Raw genomic sequence first — 24,574 nt, 5'->3', positions numbered from 1 at the left:
CTAATTTATTCACCTTTCTGTTGCATCCAACAGGCAGATGTGCTTTAGGTATTAGAATATGCAGATGCTAACACTATTTCAGATTAAAGGTCTTTTTCATTTAGTGTTCACTTTCCAGGAAAACTGGTGCCAGATCTTAAATAAATCCTGTGTTAGGCAGATATCATAAGTTCTGAAGCAGAATGCGTACTAATCCCTTTGAGATTCTTCAGTGGTAACTAAGTAGTCACTTTGTACCATAGAGAGAAATATTACTTAAATCTTTCAAAGCTTACTCATACACTTACTGTGACAAAATACTTAAAAATAATAATTTGTTCAGGAAACCTTGACCTAATTCTAATTTGATTTGTGCTAAACTTTTGGCCTTAGTGTCTGTGTCCGGGCATTCCTTTATTAAATACGCTGCAAAATAGTTTCTAGAACTCACCTACCTGCCCATGGTGCCTGTATTACAGTAAGTTAGAAGTCAAAATTTCTCGTTAGTTTTACAGTTTATGTTCATCCTGAAAGTCTTACTGGTTTTTCGTTTTTCTCTGAAGATTTGTCCTATTTTTATCATTCCTGTCACATTTTTTTGAATGCAGAGGAAATAAGCGTTAAAAAGGTATTAAGTTAAATTAATGGAAGGTCAAGCCTGAGTGTGATGGTAATGGCATCATAGATGGATCTCACTTGAATGAAAATGGGAGCAATGGAACAAATTTAAGACAGATCAGCACCTATAAAAACTTGTTGCCAGAACACTGTAATTCAGAAAATGTTTTCTGTTACACTGACACAAAAAAAAAGCACACTAATATTTTAGGGTTATTTAGAAACCCTGATGAGTGTTTAAAATTTTTGTTGTATCTTGTTTTCATTTATATTTACAGTGTTTCTTGAGGTTTCTAAATTTAAATGAGGTTTCTAAATTTAAGCTAGATTTAGTGAATAGACATTGTTATAAAATCATAAAGCAAATAAACAGATGGTGATGCACTTTTTTCAACAGCAGAAATTGTTAGTGTGCAGTTTCAATACAGTCCTAGGACTACTTTTCAGGCATGGCAAGTTGTAGTCTAAGTGACAGATTATACCTTAGCATGTAGCTTTTATGGAGGGGGTCACAGTACAATATTTTGTACTGACATTTTAGAATAGGTCACAGTAAAATTACAGTCTGCTCAGATATTAAATCAGTAGACTTAGCAATTTTCAGATATTTTCACAAGTTGATTCCTTAGTTTTGATGTGATCATGTTTAGATTTAATCCTTTTTCACTTTTAGTTCCTTAGTAAAAGTCATAAAAGAAGTGAGGTGCTTTTTACATACACTATTAAAAGTGAAATGAATATCACTGAATATCACACAATGAATTGTGTAATAACTAGAAAGACTACTCCATCGGGAAGCATGAACATGGTAAGGTCTAAATTAAGTCACTTCTACACTAATTGTGCAAGAAGGGTATCTATAGACTAAATGTCTATATAGGGCATGATTTGCCAGATAGTAAAGAACAAATGGAATAAATTTTATTTTCCACACAGAGTTAAAACAGTATTTTCTACCACTATGTTCTATTTTAATCCTAACTTTATTTTACACATCCAAAAAAAGAGTTTCATCTGTCGATGTTAGCTCGGCAGGCCTACCTAACTAGGTATGCTTTTTTTTTTTCCACTGCATCTCTCAGCAACACATTGTACTTAAGTAATTTAATGCTGTTCACAGAGATTTCAAGTCAAAAAAATTAATCTGTGATCAGTTGATGAGCACCAGAGCTAATTCAAAGCAAGGGAATTCTGCATTGACTAATGCATGTTTTACTTACTGTCAATAGAAAATAACTTCCCCCACTTTCTTGATTGTCATAAAGGTGTTTGGCAATGAGGGATGCTGTCAAAGCCAAATTTTCCTGGGTTATCTAAGCATTGTGTTTGTTTATATATATATATATATATACAGTTAGACTAGAAGTAGACAAATGTGTGGTTAGACTGAAGAATTGTCAATGTATGAAAATACTACTATTTTACTTTTTCAGAAGGAAAAACAAGGAAATAGAAAACATTTTAATCAGTTGGTGTTGCAAGGAATTTTGACAAGTACTACACTAAGGTGTAGCCTTCGGTCTTTCTAATTCAAGGCTACAACAGGTGAAAAATGAGGCAATTCTATGTATGGTTGCCACATTTTATTAAGCAAACTTCATTTTGATACAAACCTTCTTTACACTTAAAGTTTTGTAGGCTAAAACTGCAGAATGAGTTAAGAGCGTTCATGAAGGTGCTACATAAAACAGCAACCTTGAAAAATAATTAGAACAATTAACTTGATTTTAATTGCTGAAGTAATGAGTTGAAGGTTTCTAATGCTGTCCTATACAATGTTGTCCTATATACAATTAGTCTCTGAGATTATCTTTGATTATATTTGCTAAGTATATTTGAGAACTGTCTTAACATAAATCACTTCTTTAAAAAAAAATCTGAAATAGAAAAATGTACAATTATCTACTTTTGCAATTTATTAAAAACAGTTACTTTATATTACAACAGCTGAAATATTAACATATCAAGATTTTGTATAGTAAACTTTGTATTACTAATAGTAGGTATTACTGAGGTTTTATTTTGAAACATATTTGAGAACTCCGCCACTTCCCAATTTAAAAGGCAGCTAATCATATGTGTGGTAAGAGTATTACGTACTGCTGGTTTCCAGCTCTGTGGGTTTGTTTGTTGTTTTTTTTTTGGTGGTGGTGTCTTGTTTTGCAGTTAACATACTCTTGATTATCCAGATTAGCCAAAAGACCTAGACTGCAGCCAGTTTTTTATGGTAGTTTTCTCCTAGTTTTTGAAATGCCAGTAGAACGTTATCATTTGGATCATCACACAGTTCACTCAGTGATACTCTGTTTAAAAAAAAAAAGGCATTATTTCATTTTCATTTTATTTTTTAAAGATATTTAATATTAAAGAAGCAGATGTTGATCATACCCTATAGACTTAATGATGAGTGAAAAATCCTTGAGCAGGTAGTAAGCTTCTCCTTCATTTAACCTAAAGAATAAAAAATAAAAAATGGTGATGGTACTGTTTAACTGTTAATAAAGCTTGCCATGTAGGCTGTCTAAGGATGCAAAGAGCATATTCTATGGCCTCAAACTCTGATAAGACTAGGGATTACCGTGGAATAACTAAAAGCTTAGAATGTAATTAATAATGCTGTGGAGATACGTTTCTGTAATTATGTTAAACTTACATGACTCATGATTTTTATTTGGAAAAGAAATGCGTTAATACTGCTAACATGGTTTCAGCTCTTTGAATAACTGAACTGTCACAAGCTAAACAGGAATGCTGCACTTCAGATGAGATTGCTGGCTAAATGGAGTTGGAAATGTAGGAGAGTAGTTTTCTACAGATAGCTAAGATCCTGTACTTTGCAAAGACGATGTGTAATTAGTGGGCTGCAGCTTAATAAATCTTAATTCCAAGTAATTAAGAATACCACTAATTTTTAAGACATAAAATTGCAGTCAGTATTGTATTGAAAGTAAGGAGCATATTTCCTTTTGTCTTGACAATGTAGCATTCATGCCAAACTTCGCTATTTTACTAAGAACTACCACCTGCTTTAGGAAACCTGCTTTGGCAGGGGGGTTGGACAAATGATCTCTTGAGGTCCCTTCCAAGCCCTACAATTCTGTGATTCTGTGAACAGTTCACGGAATGTATATTATAATTGTTTATACCAGATTCTTCTTTGAAGTGCTTACAAAAAAGCAGATATAAAATTGTCCCATCCCCCTCGGGGAGCAGAAGGAGGTGGTATTTTGTTATTCGCATATAAAAGTGCTATAGAGCATGAAGGTAAAATAAAGATAACTTGATAGAGTAGTGGGGAGAGCGAGCTTGTGACTGATCTTTTGGGAGCTGAGGTTGGGAATAAAACTCTTTGTGAATGGCTTGATTAAGAAGGCCAAGCTAAAAGTTTTATAAAGAGAAGAAGCAAATAAAATGGACAAGATTATGCAAAGAGATGCACCTGCCAAATGAGATGTGTTGTCATTGTTACCACTTTTTTTTTGAGTTTGTATTTTTGAAGCAATAAGCAACAAGAAGTAGGTTGACCAAACTGTGGCACAATCTCAAAATAATCTGTCACTGAAGTCAATACTTCACATTTACAGTACTGTTTTGAAAATCCAGCTTATGCTTTGTAGCCATTGCCACGGGACTTTAATGCAGTATATGTTTTGTACTCATTATGACATTCAATTTTAATCATATTTAACATATGGTTAATTCAATCCTTACTTTCTGGAGGGAGAAGGCTTTAATGACAAAAAGATGTGCTCATGTACCATCAGGTACTATATGGAAGACAACACTGCTATTTAGCTGTACTAAAGCTGGTAGTAAGTACCAGTTATCAGTTGTCAAGGCAGTCAAGGAACCATGCTTATAGAAGTCCAGTGCATATGCATTGAGTGGCATACGTCGTCCTTGATTATCATACTTCTTCAAGTAAAGCAGAGGGCAGTTTTTGACATTAATTCCAAGGGAATGTAACACAGCCTAGAAAGAAAAAGGAGAAAAAAAGTGCTGAGTAACTATTGTGTTTTTGTTGCTACATCTGTTGTGTTAAAACTTGCAGCTTCAGTCACACAGCTGACACGTTCCATACTTCTAATACTGGGCCACTCAAAAACTCTGCATGAGTAGACATAGGCTCTAGACACGAGATAACTTGCTGAAGTGGCTTATGCTGCTCTAGGATGCTCCACAAATAATTTAACTAGGCCACTTGTTTACTCATGAGTTTTAGACAAAGACTTTTCTGTATGTACAGGTCATGTATTCAGACCCTCCTGCTGATACTTTGAATGTATCAAGCTTACGCATAGCACATTTTAAGAGTGAAACTGAATTTCAAATTCCCAGTTTTAGTAACTTGATTTTTTCTAATTCTGATCCTAATTATCTGTTATGTGGTAATGCCCTAATGCTACAAAACCCATGCAGAAGGTAACAGCAAAATGCAAGCTAACAGTAAACATACCAATTTCTATTACAGTTTACCTAATTCATGTTAGATAACAATCACTGAACTGAGTAAAGAAGGAAATTATCAATGCAATAACACATACCTTTACTAGGATCCTTGAGACTACTGTGTGATTGATTTAAAAAAAAAAAAGTGAAGAAAAGCAATCTGTGAATATGGTTTGAAGCTATTTAGCTTCAAATTAATAATTTAAATAATTTTAGAGTAATTTAACTGAGAGCTGAAAGGAACCAACCAGAGTCTTGCAAGAAAACAAACTATTTATGGATTTTTTTTCTACATCTACCTATTCTGTGTTTCGCATTGTGATAATTTGTTGCTACTCAGTGCTGTTTCTTTTTTGAGACTCTTCAACTTGTTTCTCCTAAAGAGAAACACTTGAGTATACTGTCTTCATGACAGACAGAGGCAAGAAGATTGTAGTAAATATTTTTATTAGACTAATAAATTTCTACCCCCCGTGAAAAGTAACTTACTTTATTAACATTCTCTGCATAAAATAGATCATCGTCAACCATTCCAGATAAACACGCAAAAGGTGAGATAGCAGATACGCGTTTGGTGTTGTCCATCAAATAAGATGCTAGTTCAGAGCCATGCCATTTTTTAGATGTAAAATCTATATGGGAAGATTGAAATACAACATAAGCTATAATGCAGACACGTGCTGCCTTCCCGCAATGAATTTTGGAAGAGAAATTTTCAGTGTGGTTAGACAACGATAGGAAATACAGTTAATCTAAACTTAAATCCTTCATAATAGATGTTTTTCTTCTGTTAAGAGCTTTTAAGTGACTGATCACAGTATACAGGAAAAAGCTTACTAGCAGTGAATATAATGAAGTCTAAACCACTTTGTAACTTAAACCTTTTTCCTCAACTCAGCCATAGGCAAAATAGCTAACACCATACACAGCTGTGCCAAAAACAATGGAATGTTAGTATTAGAAGACTTACTTTATATCCTGCATTGAAGAACAGTTTTTTCAACCTGTATTCACAGGTCTTAATACAGACCCGTAATAGATTTTACTGCTATCTTCTGGATTACCAGCCAATGTTTTCCATGAAGCATGGTGATCTAAAGAACGTGTACTCAACTGAGGCCACGTTCAGGCTTAACAAGCACTCTGCTTTATGCAACCCGGTACAAATTTGTGTTTACAAGAGAATGGCATTTCAGCTGGCTTGTGGTCTGCCTATACTATCAATTGATGGGTGTAGAAGATCTGGCTGTTTTGTGGGGGTTTTTTTTGAATGTATTTCTAGGTGTTTTTGTTTGTTTTCCTAAGTAAAAACTTATTCTTTCTTTCCAAGTTGTTAGCAATACTTTTAATCCTTACACTGCAACAATTTCTGTTTTGTATGATGTTAAGTGTGCTGTAGCTACAATCTGTGATTCATAAAAAAATCACAGCAATTTTGCATATTTTTTTCACAGTCTCACCCCAAAGTTGGTGTAAGTCCAAACGTCTCTTCCACCATTTGTTTGATCTTGCATCTCTTTTTCTGTGAATCTAATGCAATGTATTTCATTCTTTCAAAACAGTTTAAAAAATGAGGAGAATACAACCAAGCCTGAATGTTATATCTTTCATTTTAATATGAAACTTTACCATTAAATTAGAGGAGGAAAGTCAATTTCCATGGTTCACATCCTGGATAAAATTAGCACTTGTAATACTAAGATATATAAAGGAATTTGTATCCTGAAAATGCAAGGCAGTCCATGTACTTATACTTTCCTCTTGATTTGGAGCAGCATCATTCTGTGATTTACAGCTTTTAATTTTCTATTTTTTTCAGAAAATGTATCAAGGTGTGGGGTCTCTCTATTGTTAAAATAAGCAATCTTAAATTGAATATAAAAAAGCAAGGTTTTGCTATACTGTTGCTTACATGATACCATCATGCAGCACTTACCCGTGCTGTCTATTGGAGAACAAAGCACAAAAATGGAAAACTCCTATTTACCATCTCAAGCTATGTAGTACTCAGTCTTCTGTATAGTACTCTGTCTTGTTTTGGATTTACCTTGTTTATGTGGTAGCTTGTAAGATAACTTAGCTTTTTTCTTTTTTCGCACTAACAAAATCACTCTACCAAGGTAGGAAAAAAGGAGGAATAAATAGAGTTATCTGATATATTTTAAATGCTTCCTTATTGAAAAAATATGTTTGAAGTTGTGTTATTTTCAGAGGATGTAGGCAATAGTGGTATATTGCATTGCTTTTACATCTTCTGTCCAGGAAGTAACTATACATAATAGTTACATATTTTTCTCCCAGTGAAAATCCATGTCTCTTGGTAATTTTATACTAATGTCTTTTCATACTGCTCTGGTCATTGGACAGCATCTATTGGCATAAGTAACTTAATTGATTTAACACATGGTATACTGTTCTTTAACTGTTAATTCAATCTTAAGGCTGTTCAGATATTGAAAATCTAACCTTTTTAAGACTGAAAGCAATTCACACATCACAGGCATCTACAAATATCTTCATTATTATATTTAAAAAGGCGTTTATTAAAAAATTAGTTTTAAAAATAACTTTAAATTATTTAAAAAGAATTCCCCTTATTTCCACTATAAATTCATAAAAGAATACCAACTAAAGTGATCCTTTTCCTGTACACAACTTCTATATTATATACAACATTTGTAAAACAAAAGTAACATCGAAACTGTATCTCTTTATTAACGTCTGAACTCACTTTTTTTCCTTTACCAAAAAAAAAACCTTTCCTAATATACTCAATTTCATAAATAATGACTATGCTTCCCACCCCACCCCCCAACTTCCTACCTGTCTTTGACAGTGGAAGTCTGTATTCTTGTTCCGTATCTGCCAGTTTGGCAGTTGTCAGAAGAAAATGAGCAAAATTTTCCTCAACTTTGGCATTGTACTCATTTACAGCTTCTGCAAAGTCTTCTGGCAGATCTTCTAGGAAGACCTGAAATAACATGCAGTTTATTGTTTAATTTGGGTAATTTCTCCAGAAGTTCTACATGGGTGCATACGTAAGATATTAGTACAGACAGGGCAGTAGTAGAAAGAAGACTACAGCTCCAAATTTAACCCAATTTGTCAGACTGCCTGACTGAATTCTGATTCGTGGATCTTAAAGAAAGATGAACATCAATTTCATGCAGAAAAAGACATGGAAAACAAAAAAATTCCTAGAATTTTTACTTGCAGAGTACTCAGTTTTATTATTTAATGATTAGTTAGCTAAGAGGGGACTTTTGGGAGTGCTGCCTTTCCCAGCTCTCGTTTTGTATATCTCAGTGTTGAAAAGGTTCCCTGACAACATGACAGACCCTGATACTTTGCTGCCATTAGCCACAGCAGTCCAGTAATCCCTCTTATGTGACTCGCCACTTTTCATAAATTAGTGACATTTTTTCTTGGAACGCTTCCTGGAAACTGGACAAAAAAGCATCTTCAGGCAGAAAAAAAATTCCTTTGTTCTTCCAGCCACAGCTGTGTCTGCCAAAGCTTTAACGGTTTGCATGAAAGAGACAATAGGAGTATGTTACAAGTGTTTCACTTTCTGCCCATACCCATGGTGGGTTAACTTAGTACACAGCTACTATTAATGTTCATCATAGCAATACTATCTTGCTCTTGGAAAATGATAGCCCTAAGCCTACGGTGCCATGCACTGCAGAGCATGCTGGTGTCCTTATGAGTCTTTGGTACTTGGCAGAAAAGCTACAGCTCTTTAGAAAAAGACAGAATTCTATTAGAGTGAGGAAAAGAAAGTAAACTCCCATTTGGCGAAAAATATAGTTGGGTTGTATTGTATAAAGAGACACTGTGTTTTCCATAACTTTAGATTTTGAAATATGACAGTAACACATCATCTTCAAATAATTCTTGAATAATTCAGTACTTTTCATTTAACGTGACACACAATCGCTACTTCTATGGTTGTATCAAGGCTTCTTTGCCCTAATCCGGAAAGTACGGCTAGCTGATCACCCACCAGACTATTGTACATCCACAATGACAACACACTAGCCAACAAATTGAAACATAGTCATTAAGGTGGCACACAACATAAGTTACAATAAAGACCAATCATTTCTCTACCTTGGACTGGTAAAATTTGTGTTTCAATGTCATTGAGCAGGCCGGAAGATACTTCTGCCCAAACAGATTTGCTAGAATAAGCACTAGCTTTTCCAGGACATCATCTGAAAAGTCATTTGAGTCTGTCAAAACAGTAGGCACATGGGTTAAATATGAAAACTTACCAAAAACAGTTTGCTTAAAATAACTTCCATTCAGGCATTTCCCTCCCAGCTGCTATTGTCAAGAGAGTTTATAAGAACAGTATCCAACATAGTTTTGCATTTGTTTACACACTTCAGCTTGTGTGCACAAAATGGATTTTACTCATGTAATATGACATTAGCAGTAGTACTTTTGTTAACTTGTTGATATTCAGAGTGGTCATCCATCTTATTTACTACATGGCATTCAAATCTTGCTCTGGAGTCAGGATTATTAATTTTTCCAGATCAAATGGACTTTTCTATGTACAGCATTCTCTTTATCTCATAATTTTTCACAAACAGTACATTTAGGTTCATGGTATTAGTATTGCCATATGCGTGTTGGTTTTCTCAGACAAAATACAAGCACTTGCAGAGTGTGTATAGGCACAGACCAACGAGATAGGGATGAAGGCCAGCAAAGGCAGCAGTAGCAAGAAGGCAAGCACCCAGAGAATTTTAGAACCATTGGGGTTACAGAGGCTGCCACAGACTTAAGATGCATGGCATATTATTTACCTTTCTTAATTGGCTGGCACAATTTGTGGAACAAACCTTTCACAAGAAAACTCACTAAGACAAAATTTGAAGGTTCATGATAGTGTAAGTGTGTCACAAGTCCAGCAAATCCCATGGGGTTACCTTCTTGATCCAAGTAGCTCTATTTAATTTAAAAGCAAAATAAGCTTAGTTGTGAAAGATGAAATTGCATTTGACAAAAATATAAAATAGTGGCATTCAAAGGAATAGTCCTTCAACCCAATGCATAGGTACCTACTCAGTTCCCCATGAAAGCCAAAACTTTGTCATTACTGAAAAACAAGTCACCAACTATTTGAGAATTTCCATAGGAAATCTTAATCTCCCGGTGCAAAGCATAATTACTGACTTCATAGTTTTAGTGCCCATTTAGACCATGTTGCAAATCAAAGTGCATACAGTCACCAAAGAAAGATTTGATGCAACTTTCATTCGAACAAGAAAATCCAAATGTTCAATGGGATAAAAGCACACAAGCAGTGATCTGTCAAATATGTTCTGCAGGATGTCAAGGTGCTGAAAGCCTTTATAGTTTCAAAAACAAAACAAACAAACAAACAGAAAAAAAAACAGAAACAACAGGACAAACTCAGGGAATAAAACTCTATCAAAGGCTGTAAGTTCCATGACACCTGTCCTGGCAGAGAACACTCTGCATCACACCCTGTAAGAAAGGAGGGAGTACCTAGATAACCATCACTCTCTATAGTTGCTTTTTTTAAATACTCTTCCTTAAGAAAAATATTAGAGACAGCATATAAGGTACATCAGCCTGTTTTGACCAGTTCTTAAATTAACTGTAACTTTTTGAAAACATTACTAATCTTGCCCTTACACTGACTTGAAGATGGGATTTCTCTTCAATGGGATTGTCAGACTCCAGGTTTCACACATAAGGGACACTCATCAGAGGCAGAGCAGAGCCACTGGGCTTCTAACTGGAAGCAATGCTGGGAAAACTGGACTCAGATGATTCTTAAATGTAATCATATTATTTATGCCTCTTCCTGTCTGTAGGCCTGGGCTATAAGCTAAAAAGGATGTTACGCACAAAAAAAAATCCAAAATGGTATCCATTAAATTGAAACTATTACAATGGAGAGATACACCACAAATTTTCAATTTTCCCTAGGAGCTATTTCCTAAATTTTTGTTAGAGGTATAATTTCCTCCCCACGTTTTGGAAACTATGTTATTTTTAGTATATTTTAAACCTCTAACATTTCAAATCCATGTATATTTCAAATACCTGTATATGTAATATAAACGCACAACTCATTTTCCTAGTCAATGTGTGATCATATAGACCATACCATGAGACTTTCCCAATTTATTGCATAAGTAGCTCAGAATTAACCCTGGACTTAAAGCACCTTAATTTAATCTGTTTCCTTAAATTTGTTTCCAGCAGAAATGGCCTATTTCTATGTAATATATAAAACATGGTTCTTAAATGAAAGAGAACACAAACAGGAGTTCTTAACATGTTTTCAGAATCTGCACATTTCAGAAAAGCAAACCTGTATTTACAGACAAACATCCAGAATGAGTTAAAACATACCTCTTTGATAAGAAACTGCAAGGAAAACATAAAATAAATTTTTAATATTTCAGCATGTCTTTCGTTTTTGAAAGTCATCAGTGAGTGCTTCAACACTGACAATGCCTGATCAAACAAACAAAAAAGAAAAAAAAAATTAGAAATGCAAGGGAACGTCTGTATTGTAACAAGCAAACAAATTCAAAATCCAGCTTTTATGCTTTATTTTATCAATCACTTTTCAGGCTAGAAATGTCAGGTTGGAGGTACTGTTGGATTTTTGTTATTTATTTATTTAAATTGAATGCCTAATTCTTGGAAGTGCTTGTGAAAATGTCCATTCTGTCTGTCAGGTATATGTTAATTTTCTAAACTTATGCTGAGGTTTGTAAAGCTGATTACATGAAATTCATATACAGATCTATAGGAAAAGGATTTAAATATAAGTTTGCATCATTAAATTAAAACCATTAAATTTGCATCATTAAACTAACCCCATTAAATGATTCCTTACACTTTAATACCATTTAAAATATTTAACACAGTTTACCAATTTACTTTATTATCTTAAAAAGTTGACTGCGCTTATGCCTGAATTCCTTGAGTCCTTAAAAATGTCTATATGCTGGAATGGATCTAGAGAAACAGATCAGCTGGATGTAAGAGTTTCTGAACAATTACAAGAGGAGATCTCTGAGAAGTTTGTAATCATAATCATAGACTGTTTACTTAATTTACTTAAGTCACTACATTAAATGGCAAGAATAACAATTTTTGATTCCAGAGATGATGGATTTCATGCTGATGGATTGTGCACTGATTTCAACAAGTGAGTAATACGTGGCATTTTCGCTTTGTTTCAATTGAGATAGGAATTCATAGCTCCCTCTTCTCTACAGAAAGATATGTTCACATCTTTTCCTCAAATAAAGCTGAAATTTTAAATATGGGAAGATTTTGTGATTCTCCAAGTTAATGCAAAAATTGTATACAAGAGTCAGAGTAAAAATACCTTCCTGATAGTAGCATTCTGTTGGATAATAATATTTATTGCAACGAATAAATGCATGAAAATGGACAGTGCAATACATCAGAGAAGATGTTACAGGTACTAGATACAGTATAGGAGTGTATGAGATTTCATTTGGAGACAGATTGCTTAGTTTTGAAATGCATAACTCATGTTAAGGAGATATTGTTCAATTAAACTGAGTAAGAATTAATTAAATTATACTATGAAAAAATATTAAACCTTTGCACTGGCATCTGCTTTGTCATCAGCCTTCGCAGACAACAGCATGAGTCTCAGTATTAAGGTAATAGTCAGAGGAAACTGGCCTTTCAGTTGAGGTACATTTGATTTGATAAGTCTTTCAACTTTGGGCAGTGGTATATCATAGAAGAACACATTTCCAATCATATCATGTCCCCGTCTTCCAGCACGTCCTGACATCTAAGAATAAAATCTTTGTATTATTATTAAAATAACAACATTATTAAAATTTTAGATAAAATACACCTAAGTTGTATATACTGCTACCATCTACACAATCTTAATAAGGTATTTATGCAAAATTATTCAAGTAATGTGTGCAAAAATGTGCTGTATTTAAGATATAGCTGGTTTAAAGTGTGTTTTTTTTTTTTCTTTTACCTTATATTCATGAACTCGCATATTTGTCACAGGACCTAAACGTTGGAAAGGATACTTACGGTCTCACACATCTTTTTAATATTTGTATTTCTTCAAGGTAATTTATACTTTATTTAAAACCTATATATCAGCTTCACTTTCAAGTTACATTTAGCTTTGAATTATTTCTAGGGCAGAGGGAGCTTCAGCATGAATGCAGAGCAGAGAATATGAGTAAGAGCACAGGGAAGTTACCTAAAGGTGCATTCCCTCGCTTGGATCATCCCTTCTTCATCAGATCTGTTGTGCCAGACCTGTACTAGTACTTTCCCCTTGTACCAGACAACGTGACAAAGCTGCAGTCATATCATTTATGCACAGTAGAAGGGATATGCACATAAGTCTCATTGCTGCACAAATCCACTCGCTCTCTGACTTTGAGAGCTACCTGTCAGGTGACGCTATTAGCAGCATCTGGCTGACATGGTCCTGAGCCAGAGGCAAACTTGCAGTACTTTATTAAAATACAGGTTTGAAAAGAAGCAGAAAAGCAGGGAACAGAGGCTAATGAAGAGTCTAATGTTTCTCAGCCTACCCAGTAAATTGTCACATGACTTGAGGCATTCTGTGTTACTGCATTTGCACATAGTACCATGTTGCATTCCACAACAGAATTAACTCAAATGTCCTAATTAATCTAGTCAGCAATCTTTCTTCTCTTTGCTACATCCCCACTGAATGTTCTTACAGCATATTTTTCACATGTGCAAAAAATGTCTAGAACAAAGAACTTCTCTCTAATGACTCTCATAACTGAAAACCAAGTCTATGCCACTAACTCAGTGAGCAATTGCAATATTTTCAATGCTGAAACAGGTCTTGACTATGCACGTTGTTTGTGGGTTGTCAGTTCTGAAACATCAGTAAAATCACACTAGCTAAAATTATTATTGTCACCAAAGTAAACAGCTAAAACTCAGAACATATCCAGAAGTATATGTAAAAGACATTTTTCTGAATTTGTGTGATGCCAGCTACTTTGTGCTTGTAATAGAAACTGCAAGCATTCTATTTCCATACCTGTCTGTAGTTCAGTGCATCCAAAAAGACAGAATCATCAGCAAAGACAACAGATTTACATGGCATGTTGATTCCTAGAGCAAGTGTTGAAGTAGCTGTGACGACCTATAAAGTATCGAACAAGAGTATTTCTATGAGAAATGGTAATACCAAATTTTGAAAAACCTATAATATCCAGCTTATATCAACAGGAATTTTACTACTGTTTTTCATAGGACTAAAATTTAATCTGACTAATTTAACAGAGCTATGATAATACATGAATTTCACTGTTTAAACATAGTTATTATATACGCATATAAAGTTAGAAACTTTTATATCTTGAAAGTTTATACCACATCTTTTATGAAGAACAAATGGAAATAATATTCTATCAAAAGAGTACAAAGTATCATGGTTCTATATAGTTCAATTCACTAAAACACTTTTAGTTCTTTCAGGTCAACATCTTTTAACTGTTCAGATGCTAATCTGAAGGACAGTAACTCCTAGTTAGAAATTAAGTTCTACAGCTATCAATTCATTTAGTTCATTTTATTAATTTGGAAACCTTCATATCAACGTTTCAAGAATGAGCATGATAAAGCAAATGCAATATATTCTACCACTGATGAAAGGTACACTAGACATTTTAAATTACATGTATAGAGAAAATAAAAGGAAAAAGAAAGAAGGACTGATCCTGATTTATCAACCTTGATATATCCCAGTCTGAAAAGCATCTCCACTGCTTGTCTCTGCTTTATGGCCATAGATCCATGATGATACCCAATGCCCCTCCGTGCCAGCATTTCCTGAAGGTAACCCTTTCTCTCAAACCTAAGTCGATAAAAAATCTTCCTCAAAGTCTACAAATAAAAAAGAAATGTTAAGTATTAACCACAACCAGGTATTGTCAATGAAAACAGAATAAAAGTTCCAAGTGCTACAGAGAAACATATCTGTTTAAGATCTTCAGTAAACTTGAAGCTCGAAGTACATAACTAGATGTATACCATCAGTAGCTTCATTATGTCCATAAATCCAGGCACTTCGGTATATTTTTATACACTATCACTTTTTTTCACTTTTGCAAAAAATGCCATTACACAGTCCCAATCTTCAAATCATGCAGCTAGTTGCAAGCAGACACGGCAAATTTACGTCCTTAATTTTTCTACTCAACACACGGCTTTATGACCATGTACACCATGCCACTACCTCTGAACAAATTGCAAAGTAGCTATGCAAAGATTATACTCTTTTGCTTTTGTTTGTCATCCCCCCTTGGTACCATTTCACTACACAGTTATGAGCTTCCCTTTCCCAAATTCAGAAATAGCACTAAAGTAAGCTTCTTCACTGTTTTCTGAACTTCACACTGTAGCTAAATGCCATCTGTTCCAAAAGTCCAAACTACTTCTTCACTGTTTTTACCCATGTGCACCCTGTGGGAAAGCAATACTCTTTTGATGCTGGCTGACAAAAGTCTAAAAATGCCATTGGGATCCCAAGTTCCCAGGATAGGAATCATGAGAATTTTCACATTTGGTCCCAATACACATTTACCTGTCCTTCTAGAGATGTAACAATAAGCACAAAGAATTACCAAGACACTTCAAATTTTTGAACATCATTTCTCTGAATTAAAAAGTATGTATCACAATTACTTTTTTTTTTTTTTTATTTAAACAAAAGCAATGGAGAGACAACTATGTGAACCAGAGTCATTTTCAGGAACTTTAGACCAAAGGGGATCAAGGCCCATTCACCCACTATTGATGGAAACTACATCATATAAATCTCCTTCATAAATTATTCCTTAATTATTTTGTATACAAATATATGCATTAATATTGGTGATAGACACCTGCAGACTTTCAGTGCTTTTCTGAGCTTTTCCTTCCTTAGGGGGCATAAACGTGCTTAAGAACATGGAAAACTTTGCTTTGTGGAGACTAGAACTTTTAGGGCCTAAAATAATTTGTTTGCTATTTTCATATGATATGAAGGGTTCAGAAAGGTCTATATAGACCTTTCACACAGAGAGGTGACATATAGCCTATGCTAATGATTCAGAAAATATGAGTCTGAAACCTGAATCAACAAGTAACAGAATTGCACTACTACTATTTCATGGAAATGAATTAGTTGTCATGTATATCCCACAAGAACAAGTCAATATCTTTTTATTTGGTGGAATGAAAGTTCTCTGTACATCTTAAAAACAAGGTTATTTAAGATTGAGACTTGGAATCGAATTCAGAATGCTTCATGAAGTCAGTGAATACAAATGCATCACATATTGATGTCTTATGAAATTTTGCACAAATTCAAGCATTTTAGACATACAAAACCAAAAACACGTTGTAAGTATCAGCGAGTTACTTACATCTTCATCTACTGCTTTAGGATCAGCGTAAGTACACGCAGAAGGTATCACACTAAGCTTTTCAAGTCTTTTCTGTAACTCTTTTTTCATAGTCAAAAGTTGTATTATGCTTTCCATTTTACTGGGTTTCAACTTTTTAGTATCACTGTATAAAATATACAATAAAAAATATTAGTTCTGTAATTAACATATATTTCTCTATTTTAATATATTCTGTGTGTTCTAAAAGTTGCAGATGCATTCCCTTTTAAACTGTAGGCTCAAACGTGTAGATAGATCTGTTGAAGTAGATTTACTCATAATGCTAACAGCTTCATTTTGTCTTGGCTTGCATGCAAAATAACAAATAATTCTGGATGAAGTACAGATGAGTAATTGTGGTGACAAGGAAAATTGAAGGAAGATGAGGACAGCAATCATTAATACCACTGTTTAACAAATTAGTAAGCTAACAGTATTACACAGTAGAAAAAATTAACACAAAAGAGAAATGTGATCCATTTACTGCCAATAATGACATTGACTTTAAGGATTTAGGGAAGGATTTGGAGAGAAGAGAGGGAAAATATTTAGAAGCAGATTTTCATGCTATTTCAATGTACATGTATGTGTCTAAATTCTTACTGGATTTTCAAGTTCTCACTTAGTACCATTAAAGTCAGCCAAGTTCATTACTTCACAATATTATGCTTGAGGAATGCATTACAATTTGTCACAATTAGGAGGGCAAAAAAATGGTGCTTTGTGTTCCTAACAAACCTAGTAACTATATCCATATTTAATTCCTAAATGCCTTTAAAAATCTATACCCTATGATCACAAAAATCAAGAAAGTTCAAGGCTAAGGGGGAAACAAATACCTCGATATCACCTCATTACTGGATTATTCCAAATTGACCAATCTCGCATACTCAAATTTCTCTCTGATCCTCATTCTGTAGTAAAACACTTTACACAGTGTCAGCCACACTGCTATCTCTCTGCTGCCTAACTATGCACTAGGTATTGCTGATTGATACCCACCATGCAGCTGCTCCTATTCTGTGGGTTGCTGGAGCACACAGAAGAACCGCGACTACTGTATTACAACTGGATGCTGCTGTAAGGTACATTCCCCAGAAACAACTTACCACAAAATTTTGCTCTGTCATAATATATAAGCTTTTTCATAATACTTTGTTACAATACTTACTTTGGCTTGCATTTCATTAGTGATTTATTCACTTTTCTTAGTTTGTCCTTTATGTCCTCTATTTCCCTCTTGGCTTTAGGGTCTTGTTCATTTTTTCGTTTTTCCATCAAATGGATGAATATATTATTGGCCGCACGCTCCACTGAATCTAAGCCAAATCTTGAAGTAAATAATATGTGATATACATCAGTTAGGTGAACGCTAATATAAATTTTTATTTGTACGTGTATGTAATACTGCTACAATAATACTCAGCCTTATTACTTGACTACAGTAAATTCTAATAATTAGAAGCGCATCATTGCTATTTGATCCCCAAGTCATAGGCTGTGTTCACTTTCAAACTACAATTATTTCAAAACTGAGTGGTAACATGTAAAATGGTTCTGCCAGTTAATTATCTACAGAAAACAGTCCTATCTTTCCCTAAGTTGGCACATGGACATACATATAAAATAGACTGTACCTTAAATCATTTAATCCTTCTCTACTAGCCAGTTGAAAAGGAATGACTGTTTTTCTTGGTATTCTACACAGCTGTTCTTTCTCATAGCTTTTTCAATACTGGACTGTTAGCTTAGCTGGGACTCTTCCAGCTTCTCAGTCAGAAAACATTTTTTAAATTCTTATTGTAGTGGGAAGAGACTGTTAGCTATCACCATACAAGAGTTGGCAACACCTGGCATGAAGTTGCATCCTAATCCATTAGAATGCTCACAAGTCATTCAGATCTGGCAGTCATCAAGAACAGGAGCAAAAATGGAAGGACTTTATCCTTGTGAAGGCAAAACACAGGTCTTAAGACTCAGAGGTAACTTCTTAACTTAAGCTTTTCACTTCTTTACAGGTAACAGATCTCCACTGCAATCATTTTCCATTTACTCCTGATTCTTCTGAAGCCCACACTGGGTGATTTAAAGTTCTCTTTATCACAGAGTTTATTCAGCCATTTAAGTACAAATATGGTGCCAGCATACTTCTTTCCCTGGTACCTTTAAGAAAAGAAAAGGTACTGCTTTCCCTACCACTAATAGCTGCAATAGCAACTTGGTTTCTACAGCACTGATACATACTCTCTCAGGAGTCTTTACTAATTCCATGTTGACAAAATACCACAACGGGTGACAGCTTTCCAACCTCACACATTAATAAAGGCTTAAGGAAAAAAAGCTTGCCAGTACTAATCTGTTACTCCACGTCAGTATCTACGTCTTGTGAGGGCTCCTCATCCCCTTCATCACCATCACAAATTCTCAGGACTTGGACATGTAACTAGAAATTTATTTTTTTTGAAATTCCTTCTGATGCTTGTTCCTTGTCTGACTACAACATTGGGGAGGTCTATGAAGTGCAGTTACACTATACCTATGCCTTAAAACATAAGATAATAGATTTCTCAAGCTCACACCCCAACTTCACATCTAGGTTATGCATCCATGTTCACCGGTCTGTGATGTGTTCTTGTCCCACCATGATCATTTATCAGTTGTCTATTAAAAAGAGAATACATACTCTACACACAGCCCCTTGTAAGAGTCATTGGTCACCAAAAATTTATAATGACTCATCATTCCAGGGTAGATGAGAGTAAGTTATTCATCTGTCTCTCCTGAGGAGAAGCACCTTGGAACGTCCTATTAAGTGCCTCAAAAGGACAATGCAGTTAATACAGCAGCTCTAAAATCACTCATGTGAAGGAATTAAAAATATCTAAGACTGCTTTTGAAATCTGTTGGCTTCAGCTGGAAATCAGCCATAGCATTAATTTGCAACTAGACTGCCACTCAAAATATAAAAAGAAATAACTTACTAGCAATTAGAGTCATTTGAGATGCACCATTGACCTGTATGCACACTTTTTTGCTTCTTTCTTTCTAGAGTTCTTTCAGAAATAGAAATGCCTTTTTTTTTTTTTTAAACCAGCACAAACACATAAGAACTGAAATGCCAGAGAGCATTCTCCCCCTAACTATTCAAAGCAAGGAAAGGCAAGGCTTCATACTGAGATGAGAAAACTTCTTATATTTATGTAACACATTTATGTGATTGTTCCTACGTGTTATTATAATGAGAATATGCACTGGACAACTGTTTAATGGTAAGTACTTTCTTTTCATTATTAGGATAAGCATTGAGGTAACATGCCCATTTTACTGATATTAGCAATATCACTGACAATAATGGTATTATCAGTAGGTTATGCATGTTTGATGTTTTGTGAAAATACATCTCAGATATATGCAAAAGTTTCACTCATGCATTTTACTGGATATAAGATAATGTTGTGAGAGGCTCTGTACTAAAACCATGTTAAATGACATATTCATAGGACCTCATTCTGCCCTTTTCCCTAGCAAATCTGCCCCAACATACACTGTTTGCACCTCTAATTAAACAGCACAATTTTTACTTATTACACTGGGGCAAAGCAACAGAGAATCCAACTCCCATTTTAATGTGATTCAGATTATAATTTTCCTCAGGTATCATGCATGGATTCTAACCTTTCCACGCAATAATCAATCACTCCCAGTTTTACTTCAGCTAAAACTTTAGTCCCACAAAGGTACACAGATTGATAGAGCTTGTAAGCCTTTACTTCACAAACTTTAGAACAAATATAAGAAAAGGACATAAATGGAATTTGCCAAGCCATATCAATATTTATCTCTAATACCATTTTTCTGAATCTAGTCAATACACACATAACACATGGAATATAAATACTTACATAAAAATTATGGCAGGCAATTTATCCATCTCATGCAATTTTTCAACAAAGCATGCAAATTGCATCCATTTTTCCTGATCTGAGCAATCCACAGGTTGGGGCTTAAAGTGATCCAGAAGCTCATATACCTGACCAAAATATTATTGAGGAGATTTTAATGGCAGAAACTTCTGGCTGAAGGCAAAGTTTCCTGTGACAGCTTCTATCAGCTCAGATTTTTTAAATCATGCAGAACTACCATGGTCTCGTATAGTTTACAGACTTAAAAGGTCTGCAGAACACAATGACTTCAGTAAGAACTCAAAATGTAAATCACTGTAGCATTCATGTCTACCATCGCAGTGGAAATAATAAAGCACTACTAACATACCAATTATATTTTCACATTCAAGCGTCAGATTTCAAGAAGCTTTTTTTTTTTTTACCCAAATATTCTTTATTGTCTCCTTGTTTTTTATTCACCACCTCCTCATACACCTATTTATGATATAGGAATATATGGCCTCTAATTAAGGACTTGATCTTCCAATTTAAAGTCCATTACTTAAATTTCTGTCTTTTACATAGAAACATACCTTCTGTCCTTGGTTACAGGGAAGGTTTCAAATGATCAGTAAAAGAAAAAGAAGTAGGCTAAAGAAGCAGAATTGTGGTACAATATTGTCATTAATTGTAGGAGGTACACTAAAAGAATCAGAAATCGGAATCTCGCAGCAGTACCAGAAGTATGATTCCCAGAGAAGCTTGTGAAAACAACCTTGAAAATTCTTACTGAAATGCCACAAATATCAGCACTTATCTTTCAGCACAGCAGCAGCTAATACTTATAAGTAATAATTAGGGAGGAGAAGCTCCCATAATTGTCTAGTTATATTACTGTATAATCATTACATTACAGCTGTACACAGTCTTAAAAACACACCCCTCTAACAACTGTTACCTTCTGTCTTTGGCCAAGTTCAATCCATTTGCTTAGCTCTTTCTTCAGTTCCTGCTCGTATTTCCTCACATCCGTCTTTTTTATTACTACTTTATTCTTGAAAGAGACAAACTCCTCAGGATCTAGCTCCTTGAAAGCAACAATATAAAACACTGCATTAATTATCTATTTACTTTTTATATATTCTGTCCACAGATCTGTATACCCACCTGTGCCCTCGGCCACTCATTCCAGACTTCTACCATTGTGTCATAAAGCTGAACGCTCTCTCTTGGAGACAGAGAAAGATCTGCAGGAATACCATAGTTCTCAATCTGCAAGGATTTTAAACAAAAGAAAATAATCATTTTGATGGAATTCATATTACTTAATTTAACCGTTGATAAACTATTTTTACACCAGTGCTATGCTTACATGATTGACTGTTAATGCAGCACATGGGTGATAATGTTCAATGAGAAAATCACCACCCGTTGAAGAACACACATACTTTTCCAAATCATTGTATCTTTCTCCATACAGGACTGCAAAGAGACAAAAATGTCATGATACATCGTTGGTTTTAAAAAGCAAGAAGTTTGATTTGATTTTATTTAAAAACCATACATATGCTTAAGTCCACGCAGTGTGATCAAAGTGTTTGCGGGAAGGACACTACAATTTATTTATTATTATTATAAAACATTCTGATACACACCTAGTCTAACACGGTATGATTTTTTTGGTTCTTTTACTTTAGATTTCACTTTAAGTTTTCTTGTAGAATTCTTTTCAGAGCTGGTAGGGCTTTCTTCTATCGTGTTCTCAGCACGTTGCCAATACCTTTTCACACTTTGTAACCACCTACAGTTCAAGAATAAAATAAAGCCAAGCTGTAAAAAATATTTTTTTTGAAAACTGATACAACTATAATAGATGAAGTACTACATTCTGCTCTGTTTCTCCTATAGAATTTCCAGTCCCCCCTCTCACCATTTTCAGTGCAATTTTCTCCAGTTTATCCCAGGGTGCAGTTCATAAATGTGAAATCACACCATAATTATACATACAGAGACAGGTGTCTTCCTTGACTGATGATGGGTAAGTATGCTTATCAGGTTTTGGCAAATCAAATAGATGCAAAAAACTCCTGAACACCTCTGCCCAGCTCTCTTAGAGGGTCTGAAAGAATAGGAATGAATGCCTGTTCTCATTACAGAGAGTTAAGAGTTACAAAATTGTTTGGTGTCAATTATATGTATATAATACATAAAACAGTATAATTCCAAATCTGTTGCCTCTCAATCGTAATTGTTCATACCCATCAGTTCATATCAATAGTTCATATCCAATTTAAATATGCTCTTTTGAATGACAAAAATTCCAAGCGTACTCAGTTAGGTGTTCTGGGTTACTGATAGTAGCAGAGAGAGCCAAAAACGGACACCGAATTGTTACCAGAAGATGCTCCCAAACCTCTGCTCCAATTTCGCTACCAAGACAATGGACCTATATTTTTGGGAAAAAGGATAAAAAAAGAAATGTAAGAAACCTACCTTATCAAAGTACACAAAAAACAGGAGCTGTTTTATGTTTTGCTAAAATCAAAAAGGTTGGCAAGATCTGTACTGAATAATTCTTATGTTGCAAATTCACTGGATAGTGAATTAGACTATACTAACTTCAATACTACATTCACTGTTTGTACCCTAGATATTCACTGACATCCATTAGAAATTAAGTTGATATACAAGAAAGAATCCAGTACAAATTTTAAATTTAGCAATATTAAACACTGCTTTTGCCCTCAAAAGACCGACAAACATCTCATGAAGGGATATGTCTATGATTGAAACCTGGAATACCTCCAGGCTTCATTTTCACCACTAAGACTACAGTGGTGAACTTTAGTTTTTCAGTTGACTGGCTTGAGAGAAATAAGGGAAATTCCTGGTAGCTCTGACTGAACAGTATGTCCTCTTCAGGACTATCAGAGTTTTAAGTTCTTGCACTGGAACATATTAAGACTATTAGCTAACATGAAAAAGCAAGCAAGTCTGAAGTAATAGTTCTCAAAGTTGATTTTTACCAGCAATAATGCATGCAGTGAAAAATTTAATTATTGATAGTTTTCCTCTGCCTTTTTTTTTCCCCTTAAATTTATTAAATTGATTATTACTGAAAGATGCCTACCTCATCGAATATAACATATTGTATCCGTTTGACCCATTTCTGGCAACGAGGAGACAGCATCAAGATTTCTAAACATTGAGGCACAGTCACTAGTATCTACGAAAAAAAGGTTTGTAAAGCATTATTTTCAAATAAATTGGCTGATCAAATATAACAGAATAGATTCTATATTGAAAAAAGAATTTAAAATATGTATTTGATTTCAAGATGAGCAAAAATTAATTTCTCACTTCTACCTTCAAGAAGGGCAAGAAGGACACAGCAAACTGACAGGCTGGTAAACTTCGCTTTGATCCCTGGGACAGTGATGGAGCAACTAATCCTGGAAACCATTTCCAGGTACATGAAGGACAAGGAAGTCATCAGGAGTTGTTAGCATGGATTGACCAAGAGGAAGTCGTGCTTGACCAACCTGATAAACTTCTATGATGAAAAGACCAGCTGGTAGATGAGGAGGGAGCAGTGGATATTGTCTGCCTAGCGTACAATAAGGCTTTTGACACTGTCTCCCATAAGATGCTCATACACAAGCTGTTGAAGTGTGGGCCAGATGAGCAGATTGGCTGAATAACCAGTCCCAGAGAAATCAGTAGTACTGAGTCTAGCTGGAAGCCAGTAGCTAGCAGCGTACCCCAGGGAACAGCACTGGGTCCAGTCCTGTCTAACATCTTAGTTAATGATCCGGATGATGGATGGAGTATACCCCTCAGCAAGTTTGTAGATGACTTAAAACTGTGAGGAGTGGCTGATAAACCAGAGGGTGATGCTGCCATCCAGAAGAATCTCAACAGGCTGGAGGAATGGGCTGGCAGGAATCCCATGAAGTTAAACAAGGGGAGGTGCAAAGCCCTGCACCTGGGAAGGAACAACCCCAGGCACCAGCACTTGCTGATGGCCACCCAACTGGAAAGCAGCTTTGTAGGAAGTGACCTAGGAGTCCTGATGGATGCCAAGTTGAACACGAGTCAGCCACATGCCCTTCCAGCAAAGCAGGCAAACAGTATGGGCTGCATTAAGCAAAGTATTGCCAG

At 35.0% G+C, this 24,574-nt stretch overlaps 1 protein-coding gene across 7 annotated transcripts in view; it reads right to left on the bottom strand.

Annotated features, from left to right (window-relative positions):
• Nucleotides 1-2,165: 2,165 nt before the first annotated feature.
• Nucleotides 2,166-24,574, bottom strand: part of DDX60 (DExD/H-box helicase 60) — a 52,780-nt gene continuing 30,371 nt past the window's right edge. For 6 of the 7 annotated variants that reach the window (XM_083833541.1, XM_083833540.1, XM_083833542.1 and 3 more), the window contains 20 exons: nt 23,544-23,639; nt 22,744-22,859; nt 22,069-22,214; nt 21,786-21,895; nt 21,581-21,685; nt 21,372-21,500; nt 20,432-20,559; nt 17,701-17,859; nt 16,509-16,653; nt 14,833-14,985; nt 14,138-14,242; nt 12,677-12,877; nt 11,446-11,550; nt 9,864-10,005; nt 9,160-9,281; nt 7,870-8,017; nt 5,536-5,678; nt 4,418-4,569; nt 2,986-3,048; nt 2,166-2,900 (listed from right to left, as the gene is read on the bottom strand). In XM_083833541.1, the coding sequence (XP_083689667.1) occupies nt 2,801-2,900; nt 2,986-3,048; nt 4,418-4,569; nt 5,536-5,678; nt 7,870-8,017; nt 9,160-9,281; nt 9,864-10,005; nt 11,446-11,550; nt 12,677-12,877; nt 14,138-14,242; nt 14,833-14,985; nt 16,509-16,653; nt 17,701-17,859; nt 20,432-20,559; nt 21,372-21,500; nt 21,581-21,685; nt 21,786-21,895; nt 22,069-22,214; nt 22,744-22,859; nt 23,544-23,639 (2,568 nt within the window). In that variant the 3' untranslated portion in view covers nt 2,166-2,800. Of the gene's footprint in view, nt 2,901-2,985; nt 3,049-4,308; nt 4,570-5,535; nt 5,679-7,869; nt 8,018-9,159; nt 9,282-9,863; nt 10,006-11,445; nt 11,551-12,676; nt 12,878-14,137; nt 14,243-14,832; nt 14,986-16,508; nt 16,654-17,700; nt 17,860-20,431; nt 20,560-21,371; nt 21,501-21,580; nt 21,686-21,785; nt 21,896-22,068; nt 22,215-22,743; nt 22,860-23,543; nt 23,640-24,574 lie in introns of all 7 variants that reach the window. The other variant, XR_014583304.1, reaches the window with a different exon arrangement.

The sequence above is a fragment of the Anser anser genome, assembly GCF_964211835.1.
Source record: "Anser anser genome assembly, chromosome: 4".
NCBI lineage: Eukaryota > Metazoa > Chordata > Aves > Anseriformes > Anatidae > Anser > Anser anser.
This window is presented reverse-complemented; position numbering and strand designations above follow the sequence as displayed.